This window comes from Nelumbo lutea, chromosome 6 (genome assembly GCF_056320005.1).
Source record: "Nelumbo lutea isolate HS-2025 chromosome 6, American lotus-T2T, whole genome shotgun sequence".
In the NCBI taxonomy this organism is placed as follows: domain Eukaryota; kingdom Viridiplantae; phylum Streptophyta; class Magnoliopsida; order Proteales; family Nelumbonaceae; genus Nelumbo; species Nelumbo lutea.
Genome location: NC_142689.1, coordinates 18,539,575 through 18,564,241, shown reverse-complemented (window position 1 = coordinate 18,564,241; position 24,667 = coordinate 18,539,575). Strand labels below are relative to the sequence as shown.

At 38.1% G+C, this 24,667-nt stretch overlaps 2 protein-coding genes across 12 annotated transcripts; both read left to right on the top strand.

Moving 5' to 3' along the window:
• Positions 1-1,526: 1,526 nt before the first annotated feature.
• Positions 1,527-17,965, top strand: LOC148847703 (putative lipase ROG1). Of its 11 annotated transcripts, none has more exons than XM_088951104.1 (10): positions 1,527-2,198; positions 3,761-3,828; positions 7,575-7,645; positions 7,852-8,121; positions 15,236-15,396; positions 15,513-15,568; positions 15,763-15,815; positions 15,887-16,016; positions 16,255-16,352; positions 17,724-17,965. In XM_088951104.1, exons 1-10 carry the CDS (start codon positions 1,936-1,938, stop codon positions 17,793-17,795), a joined length of 1,242 nt encoding a protein of 413 aa, XP_088807230.1. In that variant the 5' UTR covers positions 1,527-1,935; the 3' UTR covers positions 17,796-17,965. The 11 variants fall into 11 exon arrangements, with proteins under 11 accessions (XP_088807230.1, XP_088807233.1, XP_088807235.1 ...); XM_088951107.1 differs by having other exon boundaries at positions 1,563-2,198; positions 16,255-16,356; XM_088951109.1 differs by lacking the exon at positions 7,575-7,645 and having other exon boundaries at positions 1,563-2,198; positions 7,904-8,121.
• A 2,966-nt stretch (positions 17,966-20,931) lies between these two features.
• On the top strand, positions 20,932-22,019 carry LOC148847702 (EPIDERMAL PATTERNING FACTOR-like protein 2). The gene is made up of 3 exons (XM_088948059.1): positions 20,932-21,241; positions 21,339-21,373; positions 21,490-22,019. Exons 1-3 carry the CDS (start codon positions 21,133-21,135, stop codon positions 21,739-21,741), a joined length of 396 nt encoding a protein of 131 aa, XP_088804185.1. The 5' UTR covers positions 20,932-21,132; the 3' UTR covers positions 21,742-22,019.
• Positions 22,020-24,667: the final 2,648 nt, after the last annotated feature.

The following is a 24,667-nucleotide window of genomic DNA, read 5'->3' as shown; positions in this document are numbered from 1 at the left end:
GGTTTGACTGCATGGATCAACGGATTATTGATTTTTAGAATGGTTTTTGGTTAAAAGTCAGGTTTGGGGTAAAAGGGAATCAGTTGCCTGCACCGTCTGGCGATCCAAGTTAATGATGATTCAAAACCCTTGCTCCAAACACAATTAGATCTCCTACCCTGTCCTACCTAGGGATGACGATCGATGCCACACCACACACATGGGGATTGGGGATTGGGGAACATACTCCCATACCTCATCATTTATGGGGAGATGTTGTGCATTATTGTGGGTAGGTTCTTGTGGACAGGGGATCTGGGCTATCACCCAAACAGCTGATGAGATAAATTTGATAAACCCCCTCCCCTTCCTCCTCGTAAAAAAAAATATAAATAAATAAATAAAGGAGTTTTTGTAGTTGAATCCACTCCTAAGGTAGAGTTTAGATTTCTAGGGGCAGACTGAATCCTGACTATGGATTCATGTCAAATCCACATGCAGGATGCGGTTTATAAGAGGTTATTAGTAGATTGCAGTATATTTATCTCAAAAATATAAAAATCCAAATTATCCACATTCATTTACCCAGATAAAAGCTATTAAGGTATCATTCATTTATAATAATCTTGTTGTTGTAAGGGTAAATTAGTTAATTGAATAATTGGCCAATTATCAAAACAAAATTTTTGGAATTGATATCAAATGTTCTAAAGGGTAGATAAATTACTTATTCATTCACCCGAGGAAACCATAATCATCTGCAACCAAACTCTTTACCCAGATAAGTGGAAGCATCCCCGAACACTGCCACTGAAATTTACTCGGGTAATAATTAACATTTGCCCATCAACAACTTACCCGGATAATTAAAAGTCAACAATACCTAAAACTAATTTAATCGGAAAATCGATTTACTAACTGACTTAAAGCATCCGGTTTTCCATCAGACATGGGTTATAGCCTTATAGGCTTTGTTTCTGGAAACCACCAAAATCAAGAAGAAGCTACTACGTGTGAAAGCCCTTCTAAGGCTGCGTTTGGAATTAGTGTAAAATGTTATTGGTGTATTTTTATATTGAATCATCATTTTTGTATTTTTAAAAAATGTGATATAATCGATATAAAATTTGACAAATATGATATAATCCATATAAAACTTTATATATGATAAGATTTTACATAAAATGATAAAACACCATTCCATCCAAATGCATATAAAACTGAACTGAAGTAAAATTTTACACGATTTCAAACGCAGACTAAGCAGCTCAATCAATGGTTCAGTCCTTATTGTTATATAAAGCTTTCTCTTTCTGCTAGCTTTTATTTCATATTGGTTCTAGAAAGTTTTCAATTTTCAAACCTTTAATCGGTTGCGTGTCTAATGTCTCTTTCCGTTGGTTGAAAAAGTAGGGGAGTTTACAAAGAATTCAGTCTCTCTCAGTCTCTGGAGTCTCGACGAAACGAGTGATAATACCGGAAACGTGTAAATAGATGGAAAGCCCAGGGGCATAAAGATGAAATCGCACCAAGCCAGTCTCTCAGTCTCAACTCTCAAATTCCAACTCCGGTCTTCCCCCCACGAGATTGCCCCCTATAACGTTCCACGGATTATCATCGGGAGATGTTGTGGGGCTGATTTTGTCTCCTACGGTCCAGGTCGTAGGTCGTAGGTACATCTTCCATCCGTTCGCTAGCGTCGTCGCTGGCGCTGTTGAGCATTGACGTGATAATAATATGGCGACTATAAACAAAGGCAGACTGAGAGAGCCCGCCTCGTCGACTTTCAACCACAGATCCAATCTTTTTTTCTTTCTTTTTTCTCGTTTTCTTCTTCTTCCTCCCTCCAACGAACTAAACCAACTCGTGAAGTTCGAATCATCTCCTCTGCTTCTATAACCAACTCGTGAAGTTCGAATCATTTCCTCTGCTTCTATACTTCGTGTTCTTCTAAAAATGGCTTCTTTGGAGTTGCAAAGCAGCTCCTCCGAAACAGCTCAAAAACCGCAGTCCCAAACATCACACCACGAATCAAATACAGTGAAGACGAAGACGTCAAAGACAGCGTCTAAAAAGAGATCTTTTGTGCCGAGAATCGGCTGTTTCAGATCAGAAACCGACGTGGATGGTGGACCGAGTCCGGTGACTGAGTCCGGTAATAACAGAGACCACCACGTTCCGATTCACCTTGTCGTCATGGTCAATGGCATCACAGGGAGGTTCGGTTCGTTCCTTTGCCATTCTTCTACTAATTGCATTCCTGAAGAGTTGACTGATCCATACGAATTTTGTGCCTGTATGTATTTATGTTTACTGCTTGTACATTTCAGGGGATTGATTTAATCTGAGCTCTTTGAAGCACGAAGCTTATTTATCAAGTTTTATAAAGCTTTCTTTTTTATATCTTCTTGATGACTTCAGAGTAGCTACTACACTGCTAAGTTTTAACAATTTGGGTCCCTCTTAACAAAGGGATTCATGCGTCTCTCTTTTTTATATCTTCTTGATGACTTCAAAAGTTCAAATAGGCGTCTCTCTTAACTTGAATTAAAATAAAAGCCCGAGCTACAGAAAAAATACAAAATAAAAATAAAATCCCAGTACATTGGTGTGGATCCCATTCTTCTGGACAAGGTTGGCTTGTTTAATCACGACTCAGACCTAATTTTCCTGCTTGATACTGGGTTTCGAATAAAACACATTCATATAGCTTCCCATATTGAATAGTAGGAGGTCATTAACTAGCATCATACTAAGATGAGTGAAGAAAAGAGGCCTCATTAAAAATATAGAAAGTGGAACAGGGGTTCTACGGATTTCTGTCAGTGTAACAGACCTGAAATTGATGTTACAGAAACAAGAAACACAACAAAATCCAAATGTGAATATAATTACATAAATCCTATTATGAATTTAGTTTAGGTAACCAAATCATCATCGTCATCATCCATGCCTTATCCCAACCATATGGGGTTGGCTACATGAATCCTGTTTGCTAATCCAATCTATTTAAAGCAATATCCACTGTTAAATTATTACTGCCTAAATCATTTTTTACTACTTCTACCCATTTCCTTTTTGGTCCACCCTAGCTCTTCTAGCTCCTTCAACTTGTAACAAATCACTTCTTCTAACTGGAGCTTCTTCTAAATTATTAGGTAACCTAGTCCGTATTATCTAAAGTTTTGCAAATAACTACACTAGAACCCTGAAACTGATCCAGTATTGTAGATATAAGGTTTGCAGAGTGGTTTTGACTATGTTAAAGTCATGCAAAACAAAATATCTTTCCAAGAAGAATTTCTTCATATTTTGACAGTATTGCCTTTATAAATCAGCTCAAATTATGAAAATGAAAACAATAGCCTGGATAAAATCTTTGCTTCATTGCAGAACATTTTTTGAAGTCTTTAACAAAAGCCATTAATACAAGGTAGCATGTAAATTAAATGGTGTTTCTTAAAGGCTTTAGTCTTGTTGTGAGGGGCCAGAGTATTTTTCTTTTATGAACCTGTCTTTCCATTTAATGTCAGGGAAGCATTTAGGAAGGTCAAAGTCAACAACTGACAAATGGGACCTAACTTCTAATGCTCTCAGTTCTCTATTAACACAACAAATTCCAATTGGAGTTATAGCCATTGCCAGAATGATTTCCTAATTGGAAGAGCTTTTTCTGTATTTACTTGTTGAATTCAGTAAAATAGTATTCTGTTTTCTAGCAGTTCTTATAAAATTTTATACTTGTTTTATTTATTTTTATTTTTTTAATTTATGCATACAGTGCTAGAGATTGGAAATACGCAGCAAAGCAATTTCGCAAAATATTTCCCCAAGATATTCTCGTGCATTGTGAGTGTTCTCTATTCTTCACTTCCTTTATTTCTGGATTCTGTCGTTTTTGAGATCAAATTGTCAAGCCATCTTGGCACTGCTGGTAATTACAGTTAATTTAATGCATTGACTGTACTTCCAGTACTGCTTGTGCATTTATTATGTTTACAGTCTTACTATCGAGTGCCTATATATATGGTTAATTTTTTTTTTAATGGGACTTTCTAACGGAAAAATCAGTGATTTTATACATTTGGTTGAGCAGAGTTTTCGTTTTAGAGAAATGAACATGCTAAGAACTCCGATTTATCACATTAATCCAGAGAGATCATGTATTCACTGGGAAGAGATAAACATAGAGAAATAACTAAAGACCTAAAGCCTTTCAGTTTCAGATTCATGACATAATTAGCTGGTTGGATTCATCACGTATTTGGCTTTTCAATTGGATATTCCTGCATGTCGTATAATCTCCATAAAGTTTGAATTTATTCACTTGAAAAATTCCTGCATTTTTCTAGTCATCAGATCATGCTGGTTGTGCCTCCTTCAACAAAAGCTTGACAAAGATGCCTATGACAACTAACAAAATATACAATTTTGATGCCTATACTGGATACTGTATTGTTAGTTCTTTTGTCCATTTTTTTCATCTTTACATGCTCCTTGCTAGTATAACATATTGGTACAGAACAAAAAGTACACAACCATGAGGAAGACAAACATCAATTTACACTAATGTATTTCCTTTTGTTTCTTTTAAATTTAAATATTTTGGACTTAAACATTACAGTTATGTTTCAGCCAACAAAAAGAAGTGAAAGAAGAGTCACAAGCACCAATATAATATAGTTCTTATATACTGTTATCTCTATTTCCATTTTACAATATGTTACTTGCTTGATTTCTAATGATTCATTTACTTATTTTCAACGAAAACAGAAATGATACAAACTATATACTTCAATGGATCTTCTGGAAATTTGTAAATATTAGAAGTTTGGTTGAAATTTGCATGATATATCTATTGAAAAAATCATCTCAAATGATTATAATAAAAACATGGCATCAACATATTGGGAAGGATACTTTATGCATAATCATGCCTTTGGTGTTGAGTAAGAAGAGTTGTGTGACTTGTGTCCCATTCTATATCAACATTTGGAACTATTGTGTCTTGACAACTTAACATTTAATTTTTTTGTTTTTTTGAGCATAAGTAACTCAGAATTTATTCAAAAAAAGAGGTACATTAGAAGATGTACATCAAGTTGCAAGACCAAAGAAAGCAAAAAGAAGTTACAGTGGCAGAGATCTATCACTAAACATAATTTCTCTATGTGCACCAGTTTTAGCTAGGCCTAAAGTGTTTTGGGGATCCAAATCAGCTTCACATTCATTGAGCCATGATGTCTCTAGCCTCTGCCAGAAAATGAGCCAACCTCCAAGGCCTGCCATCTTTTTTCCCTAGCCATTTTATAGTATTAGTAGAATTTCTCTCAATGGCTAGAGAGGATAAACCTAACGTTCTAGCACATCAAAGTTCAGTGAAGTTCCGCCAAAATCTCTGCCTTTGTAGAATCAGCTTTTCCCATCTCTACCCTGGATTACACCTCCAATCCTTGCTGTACCAGTGTTCCCTTGGGCACTCCCATCAAAATTTATTCTCATCACCCCCTACCTTGGAGTGAAATGGATATGTGCATCAAGACCAGGGGAAGGGTAGAGGACTTCCTGAATTAACCTGAGGAAGTGACACCAAATCCTCCTGGTTATGGAACAATACAGTAGAAGGTGCTCAGCCAACTCACCATCACTTAGACACAGAGTGCAAGCATGAGGATAAATACACCATCTACCTTTGTTCTTCTTTTGCAACAGATCACAGGTGTTTAATTTCTTTAGACACACCTCCCACACACACAAAAAAAAAGAAACTTTTGGAGGGATATGGGAACACCACATTCTTTTACACGGGAAGCTACTATCAAGATCATTTGACACTAGGGCCTTGAAAAAGGAATTAATTGAAAACTTTCCAGCAGGGTTAAGTGTCCAAACCCGCTGATTGGGGGTATTAGGAGATATGTAAACCTCTCCAAGGGATTGTAACAAGTTTGCAATTTTGGCAATCTCTACTTCTCTCAAGGGCCTTCTGAGATTTAGATTCCAATTATTTTCAGTTGTTGAAGGGGTAAGACATGCTGATACCATGAGTTCTTGGCTTTGGGACAGGTTGAAAATTTGAGGGTAGGCAATAGCTAAATAACTCCCACCCCACCAAAGTTCAGTCCAAAATTTTTATCATGTTCCCATTTCCCACCTTATACCTAATATAAGCAATTAATAAGTCATAGGTTGAAGGTACCTTTCCAGGGATTAGTTGCTTTCACCCAGTTCAAGTGGACCTTGCTATCCTATCCAATTGCATTCCTCCCATACTTGCTGCTAATGATGGATGTCCAAGTAGCTCCCGTCTCAATAGGAAATCTCCACAACCATTTCCCAAGAAGAGCTAAGTTCCTATCTTTAATGTGCCCAATGCCAAGTCCACCAACTTCCTTAGGTTTGCAAACCTGATCCCAACATACTAAATGACAATTCTTCTCACTTCCTCCATCCCACAAAAAGTCACATTGATCCCAACTTACTAAATGACACGCATAAATGCTCAAGATGGACTTGGTGGACCAGTTATGCAGTCATACGGTTTGAATTCAGTGGTGGATAATTTTGATTTTATCCTCCTTAATGAAATAGGGTTCTAACAATTAGATCAGGTTACATGGACACCAGACACCATAGGATTTGAATTCAATGGTGGAAAATTTTGCTAAATCCATGGCGGAGAGGGCTTTCTTGTATAATGATTAATGACAACCTTTTACCTCCTTAATTTCTAATGTTGGAGGGATGCCTTTCTCTTTTTGTATTGCTATTTGCATCCCCTCATTTACACCCTCTTGACTTACGTAAGAAGTTCAATCTTTGCTTTTACGCTTTATCCCAAAAAGGAAAAAGCCTGACCAGAGGATTATGGTCCAAACTTGGTTCCTTAAAGAAAATCTTTCCAAGTCTGGAAGTACTGATGCAGTTATAAGAAAATAAAAAAAAGGATAAGAAACTAAGCAGTACATAGAGGAAACTATACGGAAGTGATGCTGCCCTGCTAACGACTCCCCATTGGCATCTAGGCTTCTGCCCCCTGTAAAAGCCTGCTAAAATGTAAAACACTTTTGTCAGACTTGGATGGGACTGGAAGTTGGAACCAATACTCAAAATCTTCTTAAGTAGTTATATAACTAGGTAGTACACTATTGTGTTTTAAGCTTATTTTGCTTTCCTTTGAGCCAATCAGACTAGAAAGTTAGATTGTTTGACCCATGACCCACCAGCCTCAGCCAGTTGACAACTGATGCGGTCTTGACAACAATGATGTATAGTTCCCCACTCACACTCAATTATCAATAGAAATATTAGAATACAGGGCACTTAAAGGTGTTTATTTTATCCTTCTCAGCCTTATGTCACATTGATTTGTAATAATTATAAAAAAGAAATAAAAAATAAATTATCAAAAAAAAAGTGCTTATTTATCCTTGTCCTGATCATGATGATTTAAGTTAGCAATAAGAGGTTGTTAATGTCAAGTATACAAATGCCTGACAAATATCCTCTGCATGCATATTTTGGAATTCATGGTTGACGACATGTTTGGGTTCACTATTAACGCGGACTGTACTTTATTGCTGCACTATATGCAGGCAGTGAGTGCAATTCCTCAATGTTGACTTTCAATGGTATTGACATAATGGGAGAGAGATTAGCAAACGAGGTGCATAGCGATTCCATCATGTGTTTTCATCATTATCTTGTTTGTTTTTTTGCAATTTAAGTTTCAATTAGGCATTTAGTTCAAACTAAATGTTTTGTTTTTTTCACTGCAAGTTAAATTTAATTGCTAAATGCATTTGTTAGATGGTATACCCTTGAAACTGAGATTTCCATGACAGATCAGAAACTTAATGAAGTTTCTTTCAGGTACGATCAATCATAGAACATAATCCAGGGCTTCAAAATATTTCCTTTATAGGTCATTCATTGGGTGGTCTGGTGGCACGATATGCTATTGGTAGGCTTTATGAGCAAAATCTTACAAAACAACATTCTGAAGGAAATGGAGATTGTAAAACTGATGGTGATGGAAATCCATGCCTGGATGAGAAATCAAAGGGCAAAATAGCTGGATTGAAACCCATGAATTTTGTAACGTTTGCAACGCCACACCTTGGTTCAAGAGGGCATAAACAGGTGACCTTGTTTATTCCATTTTTTATTATCCTTTACTAGTGTTTCATTAAGTCACTTTGGAAATCCATGATGTCTTTTTTTGTCTTTAAGCTGTTCTGGAAGCAAATTTCTTAAACTCGGATCAATTAAGAAGCTAGATCCAGATCCAGATCCAGATCATCCATCAGATAGGGAAATCATAATAGGAATAGGTTTCATGGTCTGGATGTGGAATGTGAGGTGACTTAGTTGCAAAATATAGGGGCTAGGTGGTTCTCTACTGCCAAATCTTATCCACTGAACTGTAGTTTGTTATTAAAGCATTTATCAATGTATGACACATTAACACAAAGCCAATCAAACTGACAATTTAATGTGCCCAAGTGTGTATGATCATAGTGGTATTATCTTATTATTAGTTTTCTAATTGAAGGGCTATATTTCCCCTACTTACATTGCTTGGTGTAATGTTAAAATCTTCGGCTGACAAGCATGCCAACACAGGTGTGAATGGCCTTTGCATCATACTTCTGAAAATACACACTAAAATACAGCCATCATACCATTCCTTATAAGCCTTGATAACTATTTTAAATTACTCATCCTTTCCCTAACAACATAAGGCCTTTGTTGCAAAGCATGTAGTGGTTAAATATGGCTTTTATAGGGTAACAAATGAAAGCAATTATTAGAAGAAAAATACAAAAGAAATAAGGGGGAAGAAGAGAGGAGAGAGAGAAAAGAGAGAAGGGAGAAGAGAAGAGAAAGTGATTGGGAGTCAAATCGGTTCTGGCGGCGCTAGAATATATTATACTATATAATATAGGGCGACACTTAAAAGATGGAGAAAGGACTCTTATACCCCTGCAGCACTTACAGTACATAAATAGACTAAAAATCTAAGTTATTCTAAATCAGAATAGGAGAAAATAAACTGAATAAAATAATCAGAATAAACAAGCTATTTCAACACTCCCCCTCAAGTTGAGACATGGATGTCAATCATGCCCAACTTCTCACATATATCATTCTGCCGCACAGGATGAAGACCCTTGGTGAAAATATTTGCAATTTGTTCTTCTGAACTAACATAGGGAGTGCATACTTGTTCACTCACAAGTTTTTCCCTAATAAAATGCTTGTCCACTTCAATATGTTTTGTCCTATCATGGAGGACTGTTTGCGCCAATGTTGATAGCAGCTTTATTGTCACAATAGAGTGACATGGGGCTATTAACTATAAAGCCCGGTTCACCTAATAGGTTCTTTATCCACATGATTTCAGCAATTCCATGAGACATAGCTTTGCATTCTGCTTCAGCACTAGACCTAGCCACCACAACACTTTGTTTCTTACTTCTCCAGGTAACTAAGTTTCCTCCCACAAAGGTACAATACCCACTGGTAGACCTTCTGTCATTGACTACTCCTGCCCAATCAGCATCTTATGCACTTTTTAACTTTCAAATGCCCATGTTTCTAAAACAACAAACCATCCCCTGGGAACCTCTTGAGGTATCTAAGGATCATTTCTGCAGCTTCAAAGTGGGACATCTTAGGATTATGCATGAACTGACTAAGAACACCCACATAGGCAATGTTAGGTTTGGTCATAGACAAATATAAGAGTCTCCCTACAAGTCTCTGAAACTTCTTCACATCTTTCATAGCCTCCCCCTGATTGTCACCCAACTGATGATTAGGTTCAATGGGTGAAGGTGAATCAATTGCCTTCACTCCTAACTTGTTTGTGTCCTCTAAAAGATCTAGTACGTATTTCCTTTGAGATATAAAGATGCCCTTTTGAGAGCAAGCAACTTCAATCCCAAGGAAATAACATAAGGGGCCTAGATCTTTCACTTCAAACTGAGTGGCTAAGAATTTCTTCAACTTCTATATAATATTTCAGTTTTCCAATCACCTGTGACTACTATGTCATCAACGTACACGATTAGAGATGCAAATTTTCCTTTGCCTTTCTTCACAAACAGAGTATGATCTGACTGGCATTATTTGAACCCCATTTGTTGTACAACTAAGTGAAATTTACTAAACCAGGCCCAAGGTGACTATTTCAACCCATATAGTGATTTTTTTTTAATCTGCACACCTTCTCCTCACTACCTTTGGCACAAAAGCCTAGAGGTTGAATCATGTACACCTCCTCCTCTAGGTCACCATTCAAGAATGCATTTTTAATATCCAATTGGTGAAGTTCCCAGTCAAGATTAGCTACCAATGAAAAGAGGATTTTGATAGAATTCATCTTGACTACTGGAGAAGGTCTCTACATGGTCTACTCCATACACCTGAGTAAACCCTTTTGTCACCAACCTGGCTTTGTACCTTTCTATCGTATCATCAGCCCTATGCTTCATTGTGAACACCCAATTACATCCCACTGGTTCTTTTCCTTCAGGAAGATCCACCCAAGGTTCAAAATATCGATATGCCCAATACGCTAGTATAGGTGTATCGGGCAAATTGATACCCTTTTTTTATATATTTTTTTTTGCAACCAGTTCAGGGGGGCCGGTTTAGGTCTCCTCCATCCCATGGACCAGTTAGACCCCCCGATACACCCACTGTAGGGGCGTATCGGAGGGGTGTCAGAACGATACGTATCGGCCCGTATCGATATTTTGAACCTTGGATCCACCAACTACCAAGTGCCATTTTTGTGCAAGACATTAATTTCTCATTGCATTTGTCCATTCAGGTATGGATAAAGCTTCTACCACCTTCTTAGGAATAGAAATGCTATCAATGGAGGAAAGAAACGCACGATATGAAGGTGAGATATGATCATAAGATACAAAGTGGGAGATAGGATGATTAGTAGTACAAGATATTACGCCCTTTCTCTTAGCAATAGGAACATCATGATTAGGAATGGCAACGGGGCGGGGCGGGGTTGGGTTTTGCCTGCCCTGTACCTGACCCCGAATTCAAATTCTCCACCCCGCCCAAACCCCGACGGGGCTAAAAATCCTAACTCCATCCCCATCTCCGTGGGGAACGGGGATCCCCGACTTTGCTCCACCCTGCCCTAGTGATTCTTACTTGTATACTTAATATTTTTTTTTTGAAATCTACCTAGAGCTATTTTATATTATGTAATATAATATAGTACAATATAATATATAATACTGTAATATAATATAATATAATATATGTTAGATATATTAATAATTATATTATGTTATATAATATAGTCGGGTCGAGGTGGACAAATACCGCCCCGACCCCAAAGTTTAGGGTTTTCCCGAACCCCAACCAGTGGTAACCCCCCCCCCTCGATCAAGGCGGGGTGGGGCCCCATGGGTATGGGTCAAATTCCCATCTCTAATCATGATCATCAATAACAAGAGGGTCAACATTAAGTGGATCATTCATATCAATGGGAACAAGTATACCTGGATGATAGGGATTTACCTTTAAAGAGCCTGATGATGTTGGCCGCATAGTGTCAGGTTCCATGGCTCTTGAACTCTGTTGGCTCTTGTGGCGGTAGAGGAGACATAGTACTTGCGTGAAACAGGATCATAGCATCAGTAGCCCTTTTGGGATAAAGGGTAACCAAGAAAAACACAAAGGATAGCACAAGGATCAAGCTTACCATGATTAGGGGACAAGTCATGAACAAAGCAACGACTTCCAAAGACACGCATTGGAATAGGGGACAAAGGAGCCTTAGGAAATAATAGTTGATGTGGGGCCTTATACTCTAGCAACCGAGATGGTATACAGTTGATGATATATGCAGCACACATAACGACATCCATCCAAAAACGTTTTGGAACATGCATATGGAGTAGTAATCCATAAGAAACTTCAAGAAGATGATGATGTTTTCTTTTAGCAACACCCTTTTGTTGGGGTGTCTTAGTACAAGAACTCTAATGAAGAGATCCATACGAAGTGAAGAACTCTATGAGATCACTACGAAAGTACTCATTTGCGTTGTCTGACTGGAAAATATGAATCTTAGTCTGGAACTGAGTAAAAATCATGCACTGAAAATATTTCACAATCTTTGGCATTTCATCTCTAGATTGCATAGGATAATCCAAGTATATCTAGAGTAGTCATCAATCAAAGTAATGAAATACTTATATCTATTCTCAGAAGGCAGAGTAATAGGGCCCCAAACATCGGAGTACATAATATGAAAAGGAAATTTATATCTTTTATTTCTTAAAGGAAAAGAACTTCTATAGTGTTTACTCAATTGACATATCTAACATTGTAACTCTTTAACTGACAAAGACTTAAATAACTCTAGAAACATAAGCTTTAATGACTCAAAAGAAAGATGACCAAGACGACTATGCCATAAGTAGGCGTGATTCTCACAAGCCGAACTCAAAGACTTTGTAGCCATAAGACCGGGTTTATTCTCCAACACATAGAGACCATCCACCATGCTTCCTCTACCAATTGTCCTCCCCAAGGTCAAATCTTGAAACACACAAGAAAAAGGGAAGAAAGCTACTAAATAGTTCAAAGAGTGAGTAGTACTACTAATGGAAAGTTAATTGATAGGCAATTTTGGAACATATAACACATTAGAGAGGGTAAGACCGAGAGGAAAGGAGATGGTTCCTTGATCGGCTATGGTAGAGAATGACCCATCAGCCAGTCTCACCTTATCTCTCCTAGAGAAGAGGTTATATGTTTGAAATAAGTTTGACTAACCAATCATGTGATTTGAAGCTCCAGAGTTAATTATCTAAGGGGAATCAGATATATGAGATGACACATGGAAAGCAATGGCAAAGTTACCTAATGTAGATGCAGAGGAGGTAGAAGGAGTAGGGCAAGAATCCATATGGCGAAGTGTCCTACCATATGATTCCAAATGGTCACGAAAAGAATTGATAATCTCTCCCTTTGGATCAGAACCAGGGGGGCCGCTCTTGAGGCATCACGGGACTAGTCTCCTGAGATGCCACATTTGTTGAGTTATATTTCTTCTGAGTTTGCTGAGTTGGCTTCTTATTCTGATTAGATGTTGATTTCTTACTTAAATCTTGAACCCACTTAGGCTTCCTATGGAGATTCCAACATGTGTCTCTAGTATGCCTGGACTTTTGACAATGGGTGCACCAAAGTTTATCCTTGTCAACCACTCACTTTTGCATATCACCCTTCTTAAAAGAACCTCTACCGTTTCCGCTAGTACCTCCTCGGACTACCAATGCAACTGGCTCCCCCTCTGTACAATTCATTACACTTCTACTTTCTTCAGACTGAACTAATGCATAAACCTCCTGGACTGAAGGTAAGTTCTTACTTCCCAAGATTTGTACCTTGATAGACTCATAGATAGGGTTCAGCGCCAAAAGAAAAGCAAATACTTGATCTTGGGAGACAAGTGATTTGTAGGCCTTTGCACCTTCATCACATTTCCAATTCACATTCTGATAATGATCCAGTTTTTCCATATTGATGTCAAATCTGAGTAATGCACTGAGAGACTTCTCTCCCCCTGCTTGCAAGTGGAGGATTCAACTTGCAATTGGTATATCTTTGAATAGTGCCTCTATTCCAAATATGTAGATTTTTCTTGCTCCCAAATTTCACAAGCTGTTTCAGCCCATATGAATGTCTTCTTTACTTGTGGCAGCATAGAAACCTAGAGCCACAACATCACCAAACTATTTTCTTGGTTCCACCTGTCATGTTCAGCACTTCCAGTCTTTGGTTCCTTCACTCTACCATTGATATACCTTATTTTCCCCCTAGCAATTATGTAGAGTTTAATTTCCCTAGACCACTCAAGGTAATTTAGCCCGTCAAAGGGTATTACAGCCATGTGGAAATTCATATCCAGCTCCCCACTCATGCTGTTTTGACCTCCAGAAACTCCAGAAGTTGCAGAATTCTCAAAGGACATGGTTCAGTTCACCATTCAGCCTCAACACACACCCTAAGATCCTTTCTGACACCGAAAAACAGTCCTAGAAACACACCAAAGATGCACACACTCCAGTCTGGGCACAGTCTGATCACAGACCACCTCCAAGTCCCTTAAAAAAAAAATTAGGTTGATTTCAATGCTGTACAGGTTTAACAGTCACAGTCCACCACTCTTCCAGACCAACCAAACGCACCAGCTATCAAGAGAGATCATACAATAGTGTCATTGCACCAAAAGAGGGTAAAATCAGGTCATATGAGACCTACAGATGTTTCATTCTCAGGCACAGGATCACACAACCCACAGAAAAGAGGTTTGAACCTCACAGCCACTCTGGCAGCATGCAGCAGTCTTAATCCATATGATTTTTTTTCTTGGTACACGACCAAGAGAAAGAAGAAGGAAGTAAAAAAAAGTGTCAGTCGTAGGTTATCTTTTTCTGACCTCAATCTGGAAAAAACAGCAAGAAGAAAAACAAAAAAAAAACACTTGTTCAATCTGCTCTTAAACCCAGTAGCACCGCTCTGATACCATATTAGCAGAAAAATACAAAAGAAATAAGGGGGGAGAAGAAAAGAGAGAGAGGAGAGAAGAGAAAGTGATTGGGAGTCAAATCGGTTCTGGCGGTGCCAGAATATATTATATTATATTATATAGGGCGACACTTAAAAGATGGGGAAAGGACTTTTATGCCCCTGCAGTACTTACAGTACATAAACATAATAAAAAACTAAGTTGTTCTAAAACAGAACAGGAGAAAATAAACTGAAAAAATAACCAGAACAAACAAACTTTTATGCCCAGAGCTGTTTGTTGGAATACTCATAAAGAGCTTGGGTAATACCATAATAGAAAGATAATCAAAGGAAAGTTTGGCCGAATATATTGGCAGCAGCTTTAAGCAATTTCATAATAAGGCAAATATTGATTGACAAAAAGTTCTGCCAAATATGCTATATTATGTATCATTACTTTAAAAATGAAGTAGTAAAAGTAGTAAAAAGGATTAAGAACAGAATCCCGTGTTCTTTTGGTTATTTTGAATGTTGGTATTTAATTTTTTCATTTTCAACTATTATCAAGGTTGAACGGAATGGCAAAACAGGATTCATGTATCTGACCCCATATAGTTGGGATAAGGTTTGGATGATGATGATGAACTATTATCAAGGATGACTTTATTCATTTCTTGTTTATTTGTTTGTTTTGCAGGTTCCACTATTTTGTGGTCTTTATATTATGGAAAAAACAGCATCTCATATGTCATGGATTCTAAGGAGAACTGGAAAACATCTATTCCTGATTGACAGTGAGAATGGAAAGCCTCCTCTCCTTCTTCAAATGGTCAATGATTATGGAGATCTTCCATTCATGTGAGGCATCATGGATCATTAATATTTGTTTTGAAAATTTTCTAAATTTATTTCCTGTGTGAATTTCTCAACCATACTCTATAAGCATCATCTCTTTTTTTCTTTTCATTCTTCAGGTCTGCTCTGCAATCATTTAGGCGTTGTGTTGCTTATTCAAATACATGTTTTGATTGTATCCTAATTTAGAAAATATGTTTGGTAATTTTTATATCCGTTTAATTAAAATACTTTGGCCAGACATGCAAGCATGGTTCACTATCGTGATTCATGTGGTAGATGGGTTTGACCATCTAGTTGTATTGATCCACCATTTTCATGTAAATCTAGTGCAACTTGGCTTTGTAAATTGCTTAACTCTGCTCAAAGGCCTTGTTGGGTGGAGTACATCATCAATACGCCGAAAAGTTGAGCTACCAAAGGTATACTTTCAGCTTCTATTGAGGTTCTTAAATATGTTTGTGTCTGCTTACTCATTATATTTTTCTTTTAGTGCAAGCATCCTCCAAAGAATGAGAAATATCCACATATAGTAAATGTTGAAGCACCAAAAATTTCCAGTACTGAGAAAGAAGCCATTTTCGAGGCCAATGTTAATGGACACAAGACTATTAACATGGAAGGTTTGTTACTATATTTGTCCTTAATATTAAAATCTGTTATTAAAGCAAATTAGTTTCAAAATAAACCCCTTGGTTGCTCCTCTATGCATATTTATGATTGAAATTAGTTATTTGCTTCATTTGACTGAACCCATGCTATTCATATCTTCTGTAACAAACCATACTAAGATTTTTGTACATGGGAAGTATGCAACCTCAGAACAGAGTCTCAGTTTTTGTTTATTTGCAACAACTGTAGAGGCAATGATTAGGGGTCTCACAAAAGTGAGTTGGGAACGAGTCGATGTTAGTTTCAAAAGAAGTAAACAGAGATTTCTTGCACACGGTACCATTCAGGCAAGTATGCATTCTTATTTTAATCTCATTGCATATGTCAAAATAACTGGTTTTGTATAGGTGTCAGAATCTCCAACAAATTGGAGTTGATAATTATTTCCTATGACTGAAATTTCTTGAAGCTTGACCCACCTCTGAACTACATGGTATTTAACTGTAATTCACTTTCCTTTTGGTAATGGTTGATCAATAAAATTCTAAGGTGGCTGCCCCTCCACCTGGAGTACATTTTAGGGTTTAAAAATAAAAGAAAAAAAAACTATGATACAATTGCTTCCAAAGGAAAACCAAAGTAGCAAGAGCATCGTAGCCGCTATCAAAAAGAGACCTGGTTACTAAGTAACATGGTTGGTTTATATAAACTAGAATACATTTTCATATTTTACTTTTCTAAGTTTTAGTTAATGGTTGGTTCCGAGTCCCTTCTTTTAGCCAATGTGGTGGTAACTTTGGATGCAACATTTTTGCATGGATGCACATTTTCAAAAATCTGTCAGGGGTTAGTGTATTACTTTTTTCAGAAAAAAAAAATAGGGTACCATCATATCCTTCTGGGCTTGGACACTCCATTGGAGCTGGACAGACATGCAACATGGATCAAGACTTGATGAACTTTATATTGGGTTCGAATTGGATTAGATTCTCCATGCAGCAGATTGATTAGTGTCAAAATCCTCTGGCTGACAGTGATGAAACCCAACCCAAACCTCACCTTATGTTTGGCTTTGCCACCCAGTGTTGGTCCCAGCTACCTGGGGTGTTGGGAGGGGGTGTACTTGATAAATACCTAACCTCTGGTATTTTACCACTCTCAAATTTGAACTCATTCATGTTTGTCGGCCCAAAAGTTTTAAATGCACCAAGCATCGGCCTAATATTTTGGCTTTTCTTCTGCGAACATTAAGATATATGCTTGGACATGGAAGGATATACAGCAGAAGGGATTCGCCTAGTAATAGGAATTCTGTATTGAATGGAAGAAGTTGCAAGTCTGACCCATAGAAACCACCCGAAATTTAAATTATTATTTACACAATCACTTCCTATAGTAAACACAACAAGAACGAACCCAACCTAACTCAAATAGAGTGGAGCACAACCTGACCCATGCAGCCCTTAGGATTGGGTGTTTTATGTAGTTCCTGGTGAGTGGATTTTCTCCATTTTTAAATTCCAAGTGATAAATTATGGCCATTTACACTTGAAAAATGGATATGATCCATGCATACTACTTCTGCAGAGAGTTCTAAACCTGTAATCATGGTAGTGTTAGTACTACAACTTGACGTCTTAGTCACTCGATGTTTTTGTGAATTAGTGAGGATGCTAACGTTGCTGGCATTTCTCCTCTCTTCTTCATCTCTTGTACAGGTGAACACTTATTGCGTCAATTCTGATGGTGCCGATGTGATATCCCATGTTATTGATAATTTTCTCCTGTAACATTAACAAATCTCTTATTGTTTATTTCTAACAGCAATTTCATTGCAAAATCGAGGTATAAATGTATCCACTATCCTTCATTCTTTTTTAAATGTAAGAACAAGAAACAGTGAGGAGATTTATATTATTATTCCTTGTATAGTGCAAATCCACGTGGTAGTTTCAGAAAAGGGGAATGTTTTACAAGAATTCCAGCAAACATCTCTATGTGCAGGTGCAGCTTTTGGAATTCGTCGCCCTACGTACATGGTTGGACTCTCGTGTAGACGTTGCCTAGACAAAACACGTCCTTTGATGGTCCCTTTGTCTGTAATCCTTTTCGGGCCAATGAGGAGAATCCTCTACTGGCCCAATGAGACCGCGACAACTCGGTCTATCAAATTTGGAGTCTTTAGGAAAACCTGAAAACAAAAAGGCCTGTATTTATTTAACGGTGAGTTTCAATCTGTTTATTAAAAAATAAATAAAGAAAAGAGAAGGAAGAATGGAAGAAATAGTTTCAATCTATTCTAAAATCTAAACCATGAGCCATTTTGTGCCTTAATATCTGGCTTAGATTGTTCAAATTAACATTCGACCATTGTTGCTTTAAGAAACCCAGAGCCCATGGTAGTTCAACCTTCTGATCTTGATCTTTTGAACGCTTGTGCAGATTATCTGTGGTCAAAATAGGCGGGATTTGTTAGTCTTGGGTTTTAACCTGTTGTTCTGCTTTGTTTATCCTTGAGCTAGAATGAACACAAATCCTCTACTTCGTGGGAACCTTCAGAGATTCCAAAATTGAGAATGCTCATAGGAAGAATAGATGACAGTAGTAATCATCTTCCAGGATCCATGACATTATCCCTTGACTCCCTCCATTGTGTAGGAATCATCATCATCGTCATCATCAAAGCCTTATCCCAGCTTATATGGAAGTGTCTACATGATTACATGAATCGTCTTTCGCCAGTCCCTTTTACGTGAGGACTGTGGAGGATAAACACTGTAATCCAGTGAGAGGCTAAAATGGGCGAGAGAACGTTGGGACTTGGACACTTGGGGAGAAGAGAGTTCCTTGTCTTGCGTCAGTTTCCAACTTTATCTCCTGTATTTTTAATTAATTCCTTACTTCTCAATTTAACTTCAACCTGTCATTAACTATGTCACCTTTAACAGACTTGAATTGTCACAATGTCACTGGACCAGCGAATTGTGGCAACCCAAAAATTGGATGTTTTAAACTTTTGATCACAAATTCACAATCTTCACATTGCAGTAGCTCTGACCCCTTAAATTACTAAGCCAAGCAACCTGCAAATTGCAGTAGCTGCTCTGAGCCTTTAAAGTTCCAGGAGAATTGGATTATCAAAGAGGCCACAACAATGGCTGCAATGCATTGAAATTGAAGGCCGTAACCGTAATTTCATGGGGTTTTAGCCTTTCTCCTGGTAACCCAGATGGGGCCTGTCCCATCACCCATGTCCGTTTTCTAATGCACCAACCGAGCCTGAGATGCTTTATCCAAAGCCCTCAAATGGATATTTGACATTTGAGGCGACCCAAGAAAAGAGGGAAAGAAAGTTTTGAATGCGCACAGCTACTACTGAGCTTAGCTCATTTCCCGTTTTATTGTGTGGAATGATGTATAGTTATATTAGTATGGAGAAGGCACTGCAGATATCGTGCAGCTAGCGCCTAGCAGGCAGGCAGGGTGGTTTAGAGGGAGGCCAGAGAAGACGGGAAGAGCGTTTTGAGTCTCTGCTGCTACTCCTTTTAAACTCCCATTTTTTCTGAATCAGAACGGTGAATACGATACGGAGATGCTCAGAAGAAATGAACCAACTCCTCCTCGATGGTTGCAATGCAAAAGCATCACCCAGAACCAAGTGTTGCGACTTGCGAGTTGATGGACAAGTCACTTGAAATAGGGGGCCCACCCTAAATAAATAGATTAGTAACCTGAAAAATCAGATTAGCATCTTTTCATTTTGTTCTGTTTTCTTTTTTCTTAAAAGCATAAATCTGAGACAGAAAGCAAGTTTACAAACACTCTCCCAAACAAAATACACGGGAAGGGACACGACGTCATTGTTAATAGTCCTTTTGGCAATATAACTTACTCGATCCTGATTTCCATTTCTAGCAGTAAAAATTCGTATTTGACAAATCTCAGATCACTTTCTAATAACAGACCATAGGAAAAAAGAACACTTAACGGTTTGCTCTCTTAACTCCCCCTCTGTTTTCTTCTTACAACACGAAGGATCAAGAGGGGCTCGCTTCCACATGAGATTGCGTGAGTTAGCAGGTAAAACAGCTGCCACCACCTTCAGGCTTCAGTCCTTCAGGTGTTGCAGCTTCCATTTATGCTCATAAAAAGCAATTTTTCTCTGCTTGACACCTTCCCTCGCGCTACAATCTTCCTCGGGAAAATAATAAATTACTGTTTTTTTCTTATCGGAAGGGGAGGAGAGATTTAGTAATAATGCAAGTAATAATTAATAATAAATACGAACTGAAAAGATTTTTGTGTACTCTTGGTATGCCATTGCACAATCCAAGACCAAGAGACGGTGAGATATACGAGTGGTCTAAACTAAAAAAATGCGCATGCATTTCTTTTCCTTCTTCTCCATCAGCCAGCCCATCACATACACATAGACAGAGAGGGAGAGAGAGAGAGAGAGAGAGGGAGGTAGATGTAGTGTAGATAATGGGTTTGGCGTGTTCAGGTGGGTGTGGGACTGCTCAGACCAACCACTACAAGAAAACACAATTGAAGGCAAAATGGGGAAAGAGGTAGGAAAACGAAATCCCAAAACCACAGCTGTGATCTCATGTCCTTATGTGTGGGAGAGCCTTTCTCTCCCCTGCGTTTCTGTGGTTTTTCTGGTTTCTTTGGGGGGTTTGGGTTTGGGTCCTTTTCTATTTTTTCGCTCTTTCAGTCCCCCTACTCTGTCTATAATTAGTTTTCAATTTTCATCGCTTGGGGGCTCACTGACCGAGGCTGAGGTTCTTCCGTTTTCAGGGGTACCTTTCGTTCCTTCTAAATCTTTTAGGCTTCTGCAATACTCCTTTGTCCATCGACGTTCCATTGTCTCAACTACAGAGAGGACGAAGATAGACAGAGCTCCTATGGGCGTTATAGTGGCATTCAATTCCTCATCCCCAGCTCTCTCCCATAACTCACTCGATCTTGTCACAAGCACGCACCCATGATTACACAGTTGGTCACACTCTCTTGCAGCTCTCCACGTCCCATATCTCCTTGTTAAAAGGATATCTCAACAAGCGATACTCTTTTATCCTCCTCTCCTTTTGTCTTTCATTCAATTCAATCGGTCAGAATTCAGAAATGGGTTGTAGTCATAATTGCGCTTCTAGCCACAGATATCGTCATCTTCTCATTTCCCTGCTCTTTTTCCTGGTTTCGACCTCGACCCAGTTGAGATTCATGGTTGAAGGTTGGTAGGTGGCTCTCAAAATGTTGAAACAACATCTAGGCCTCATTTTGTGCAAATCGAAGTTTTAACAGTTATCACACTTTTGTATTAATTGCAGGCAGAGCGATTTTTATTCCGGTTGAAGGTACCAAGGTGAATTGATCATCGATAGATGTCCCATCTTTTCTTGCTTTCTTCCTATTGTTGAATTGTTTGAATTGTTATTAACAATGGCGGGGCTTCTCTATTTATCATTTACTGTAATACAGATGAGCAGTGAAGAGAAGGCAAGTGTTAGAGCTCAGATTGGATCAAGGCCTCCAAGATGCGAGAGGAGGTGCAGTTCGTGTGGACACTGCGAAGCAGTTCAGGTTCCAGTAGCCCCACAATACAGACGTAGTACCAGTAGACATTCCTCAAAGGACTACACCATAGCAGCCTCTTCCAGGCGGGAAGATAGCTCCAACTACAAGCCCATGAGTTGGAAGTGCAAATGCGGGGACATGATATTCAATCCTTGATTGAATGTACAAGTTTGGAGGAGAAGACCCAGTTGATGAATTGTGGATATCAAAACTCAAAAGGACAACGATACGCCTGATGATGAACCTTCTTGCTCCTAGCTTGTCTTAGAATTATTTTCTTTTTTTTATATACATATATATTTTTCCTTTCTTTCTCCTTAGTCTGGTTATCTCTTGGAGGATAACTTTATTTCTGTAGGATTTTCTCCCTCTCTTTTGTATCATCACCCTGTAATAAAAGCTTTCTTTCTAATACCTGTTTAGCTTTCAACAAAGCCTTCGGATCTCCTCCTATACTGTTTCCCCCCGCATTTTTCTTGCACTTTCATAAGGGCGTGACAGGTGTCTCTCAGTTGCTGGAGTGGACCGAATGGTGTACATATATAATCATATATATACTCAGGCATGAGAATACACGTGTACTGGGATACTTTGTCACGGACAAAACCAGTAACAGCCATGCATGCTTTGCTATGTGAGAGGTGAGAAAACTTTGGCTGTTGGGAGGAATTCGGATACAGTGCCAACAATGTTCCAACCAACCACTGCAGCCGTACATAGGGAACATCTCCCCCCTTGAATTGAATTACAAGGAGATGTTCCTTACTTCCTACCGTGAGGTTACATAGGCCAGTAGGGACATATATATTTCATGGCTGAAGCGCAAATGTGAACTCCAGATTAATTATCTTGTCTCAGAATGGTTGTGGAACATATATATTTCATGGCTGAGGTGGGGTGTTATTATAAGCCCTTAACACAGCCATATAACATGGCGATCAAGTGCAACTAATCCACATTCCCTACGGTAAAGCCTTTTGTTTGTCTCCATTTCTTCAAAGAAAAAAAAAGCGGCCATTAATGGCAGAGGAGAACAAAGAATCAAAGCCTTCATAAAAGAACCAAAAGCCATCCTCATTTTAAAAACCAGTTAAGCAGTGATTGTCCCCTAGCAAAGCCATCTGTCTTTTGGGCGAAATTCACTGTGTTTCATCACTTCTTTGTTTTAGTAGAACAACAAAGGTCTAGGTAAAAGCTAAATTGATTTTCCATTGGAGGTTTTTTTTCCTGATAACAATGAAGCAAAATTTTCATTGGAGTTTTTTTCTGAAAACAAGGAAGCAAATTTTCCATTGCAGTTTTTTGCAATAGAAGATGATCCTAGAAATAGAAAAGTGATATTAATTAATTAAATTATGTTGTAATTCTTATTATTTCCAACAAAGTGATCTAGTCATTGGGTTCAAGTGGGTTTTGTATTGTTGCTAGTTTTGGTTTCAAAGATTACTAGGTTGGCATCGGAAGGTGAGAGATGTAATGGGTTGGAAATTTGATTAATCAATCAAAATGGAGCAAATTCCGTACAAAGAAAATGAAGCTTGCCTGAAGAACCATACATCCGTTTGCTCTTTTAATAAGATGATATTCGGTTCCATTGCTAAGATATCAAATAGCTACAAGCTCGAAAGTAAGATGGTTCCAACCCTCCATCATCAGAGCTTGAGGATAGCCGAGCTCAAAAGTTAAAAGAGTAGTGGTGAATTCTGTTGCAAGGTACTCAAGAAATGATCAATAGTTGCTGTGCTCGTCACGTTTATTCCCTAAGCTCAGTTTAAAAAGAATGTACTATTTTCTATATATTTATACTGTAATTATTTATATTTTTACTCTCTCCAAACTGAGCCCCAGGTGTGATTGTGATAGGCAAATTTGGTGGATTGAGAGGGCCATCGTAATGCCTTGTGGATGTTTTCATTCTGTTTGCTTCTAACCATCATCAAAGGATGGGACCTTTTGTACGCATCCGTCAAATCCTTCAAATCAGACGTGACTGCTGCCTGTCAAATCTTTCCAATATCTTGTTTGTTTGTTCTCGTGTATGTTCTGCTGTCTGAACATCTAGCTCAATTGAATTCTATATGCATTACAAATCAATGTTTTTTAATCGTGGTTGAAGTAGATAGTGGGATCGTTCGGCCTGAAAATCGTTCGGACAAATGGTTTTGTTTCATCCCTAACCTGTTATTGGGTAAAAATCCGTTGATTTCGTCAAAAAATTATTGATGGCGATTGAATCGTCGATTTGCAGTATAAAATTGCAAAGCTGATGAAGTCTGAAACAGGAACTGAGATCTAGGATGTAGCACAAAGAGAAGAAGAAGAAGATGAAGATAAAGAAGACATGAACTCAAATTTGAAAACTCAGATCTACGATCTGAATTTTTGCTGCCACTTTGTTGTGCTGATGAGCATCCAATCACCCTCATTCTTCCCTCCTCTCTGGCTTTCTTAGCCGATATCTCTTATGAGGTTTGTATATTAGGGAAAATCTCATATAAACATTTGCCCTTATCTACAAACCGTTCGAACCATTCGACCCAGACAGTTGACCCACTGACCCATAAACCAGTAGTTAGAACGATTCAATTTCCAACTCGATTTTTAAAACCTTGGTAAAAATTCAACCGGTTCAACTCAACTACTCGTTACACCATCAAATGATCAAATTACTATAATTTGGAAAGTTGATCGGATCATCATTAGTTGAACGTTTTGGTTGTTTGGCAAGCTATGAAATCGATGATGAATTTTTACATTAGTAAATAAATTCATGGGTCTCACTGTAAAAAGGTGAAATCTCATGCATTGATTTTATAACCCACTAAACAGTCAAAGCGTTCTTAATAAACTTTGCTTCTACCAATAAAGAGGTAATTGGGGCGGGCTAGGGTCGCTTTCGGTGCTCTTTGAAGATGGTATCCAGGTAGGGGCTTCAAATTTTATGATAGGGGTACTCATTTTTAGGGTTTATATTTAATCTAAACGAAAACAACTCTAACATGATTTGTGTCTGCACATCTCATATATATTATATGCACATTTCCCCCCTAAACTTTACATGTATTGAACATGTTATTAATAT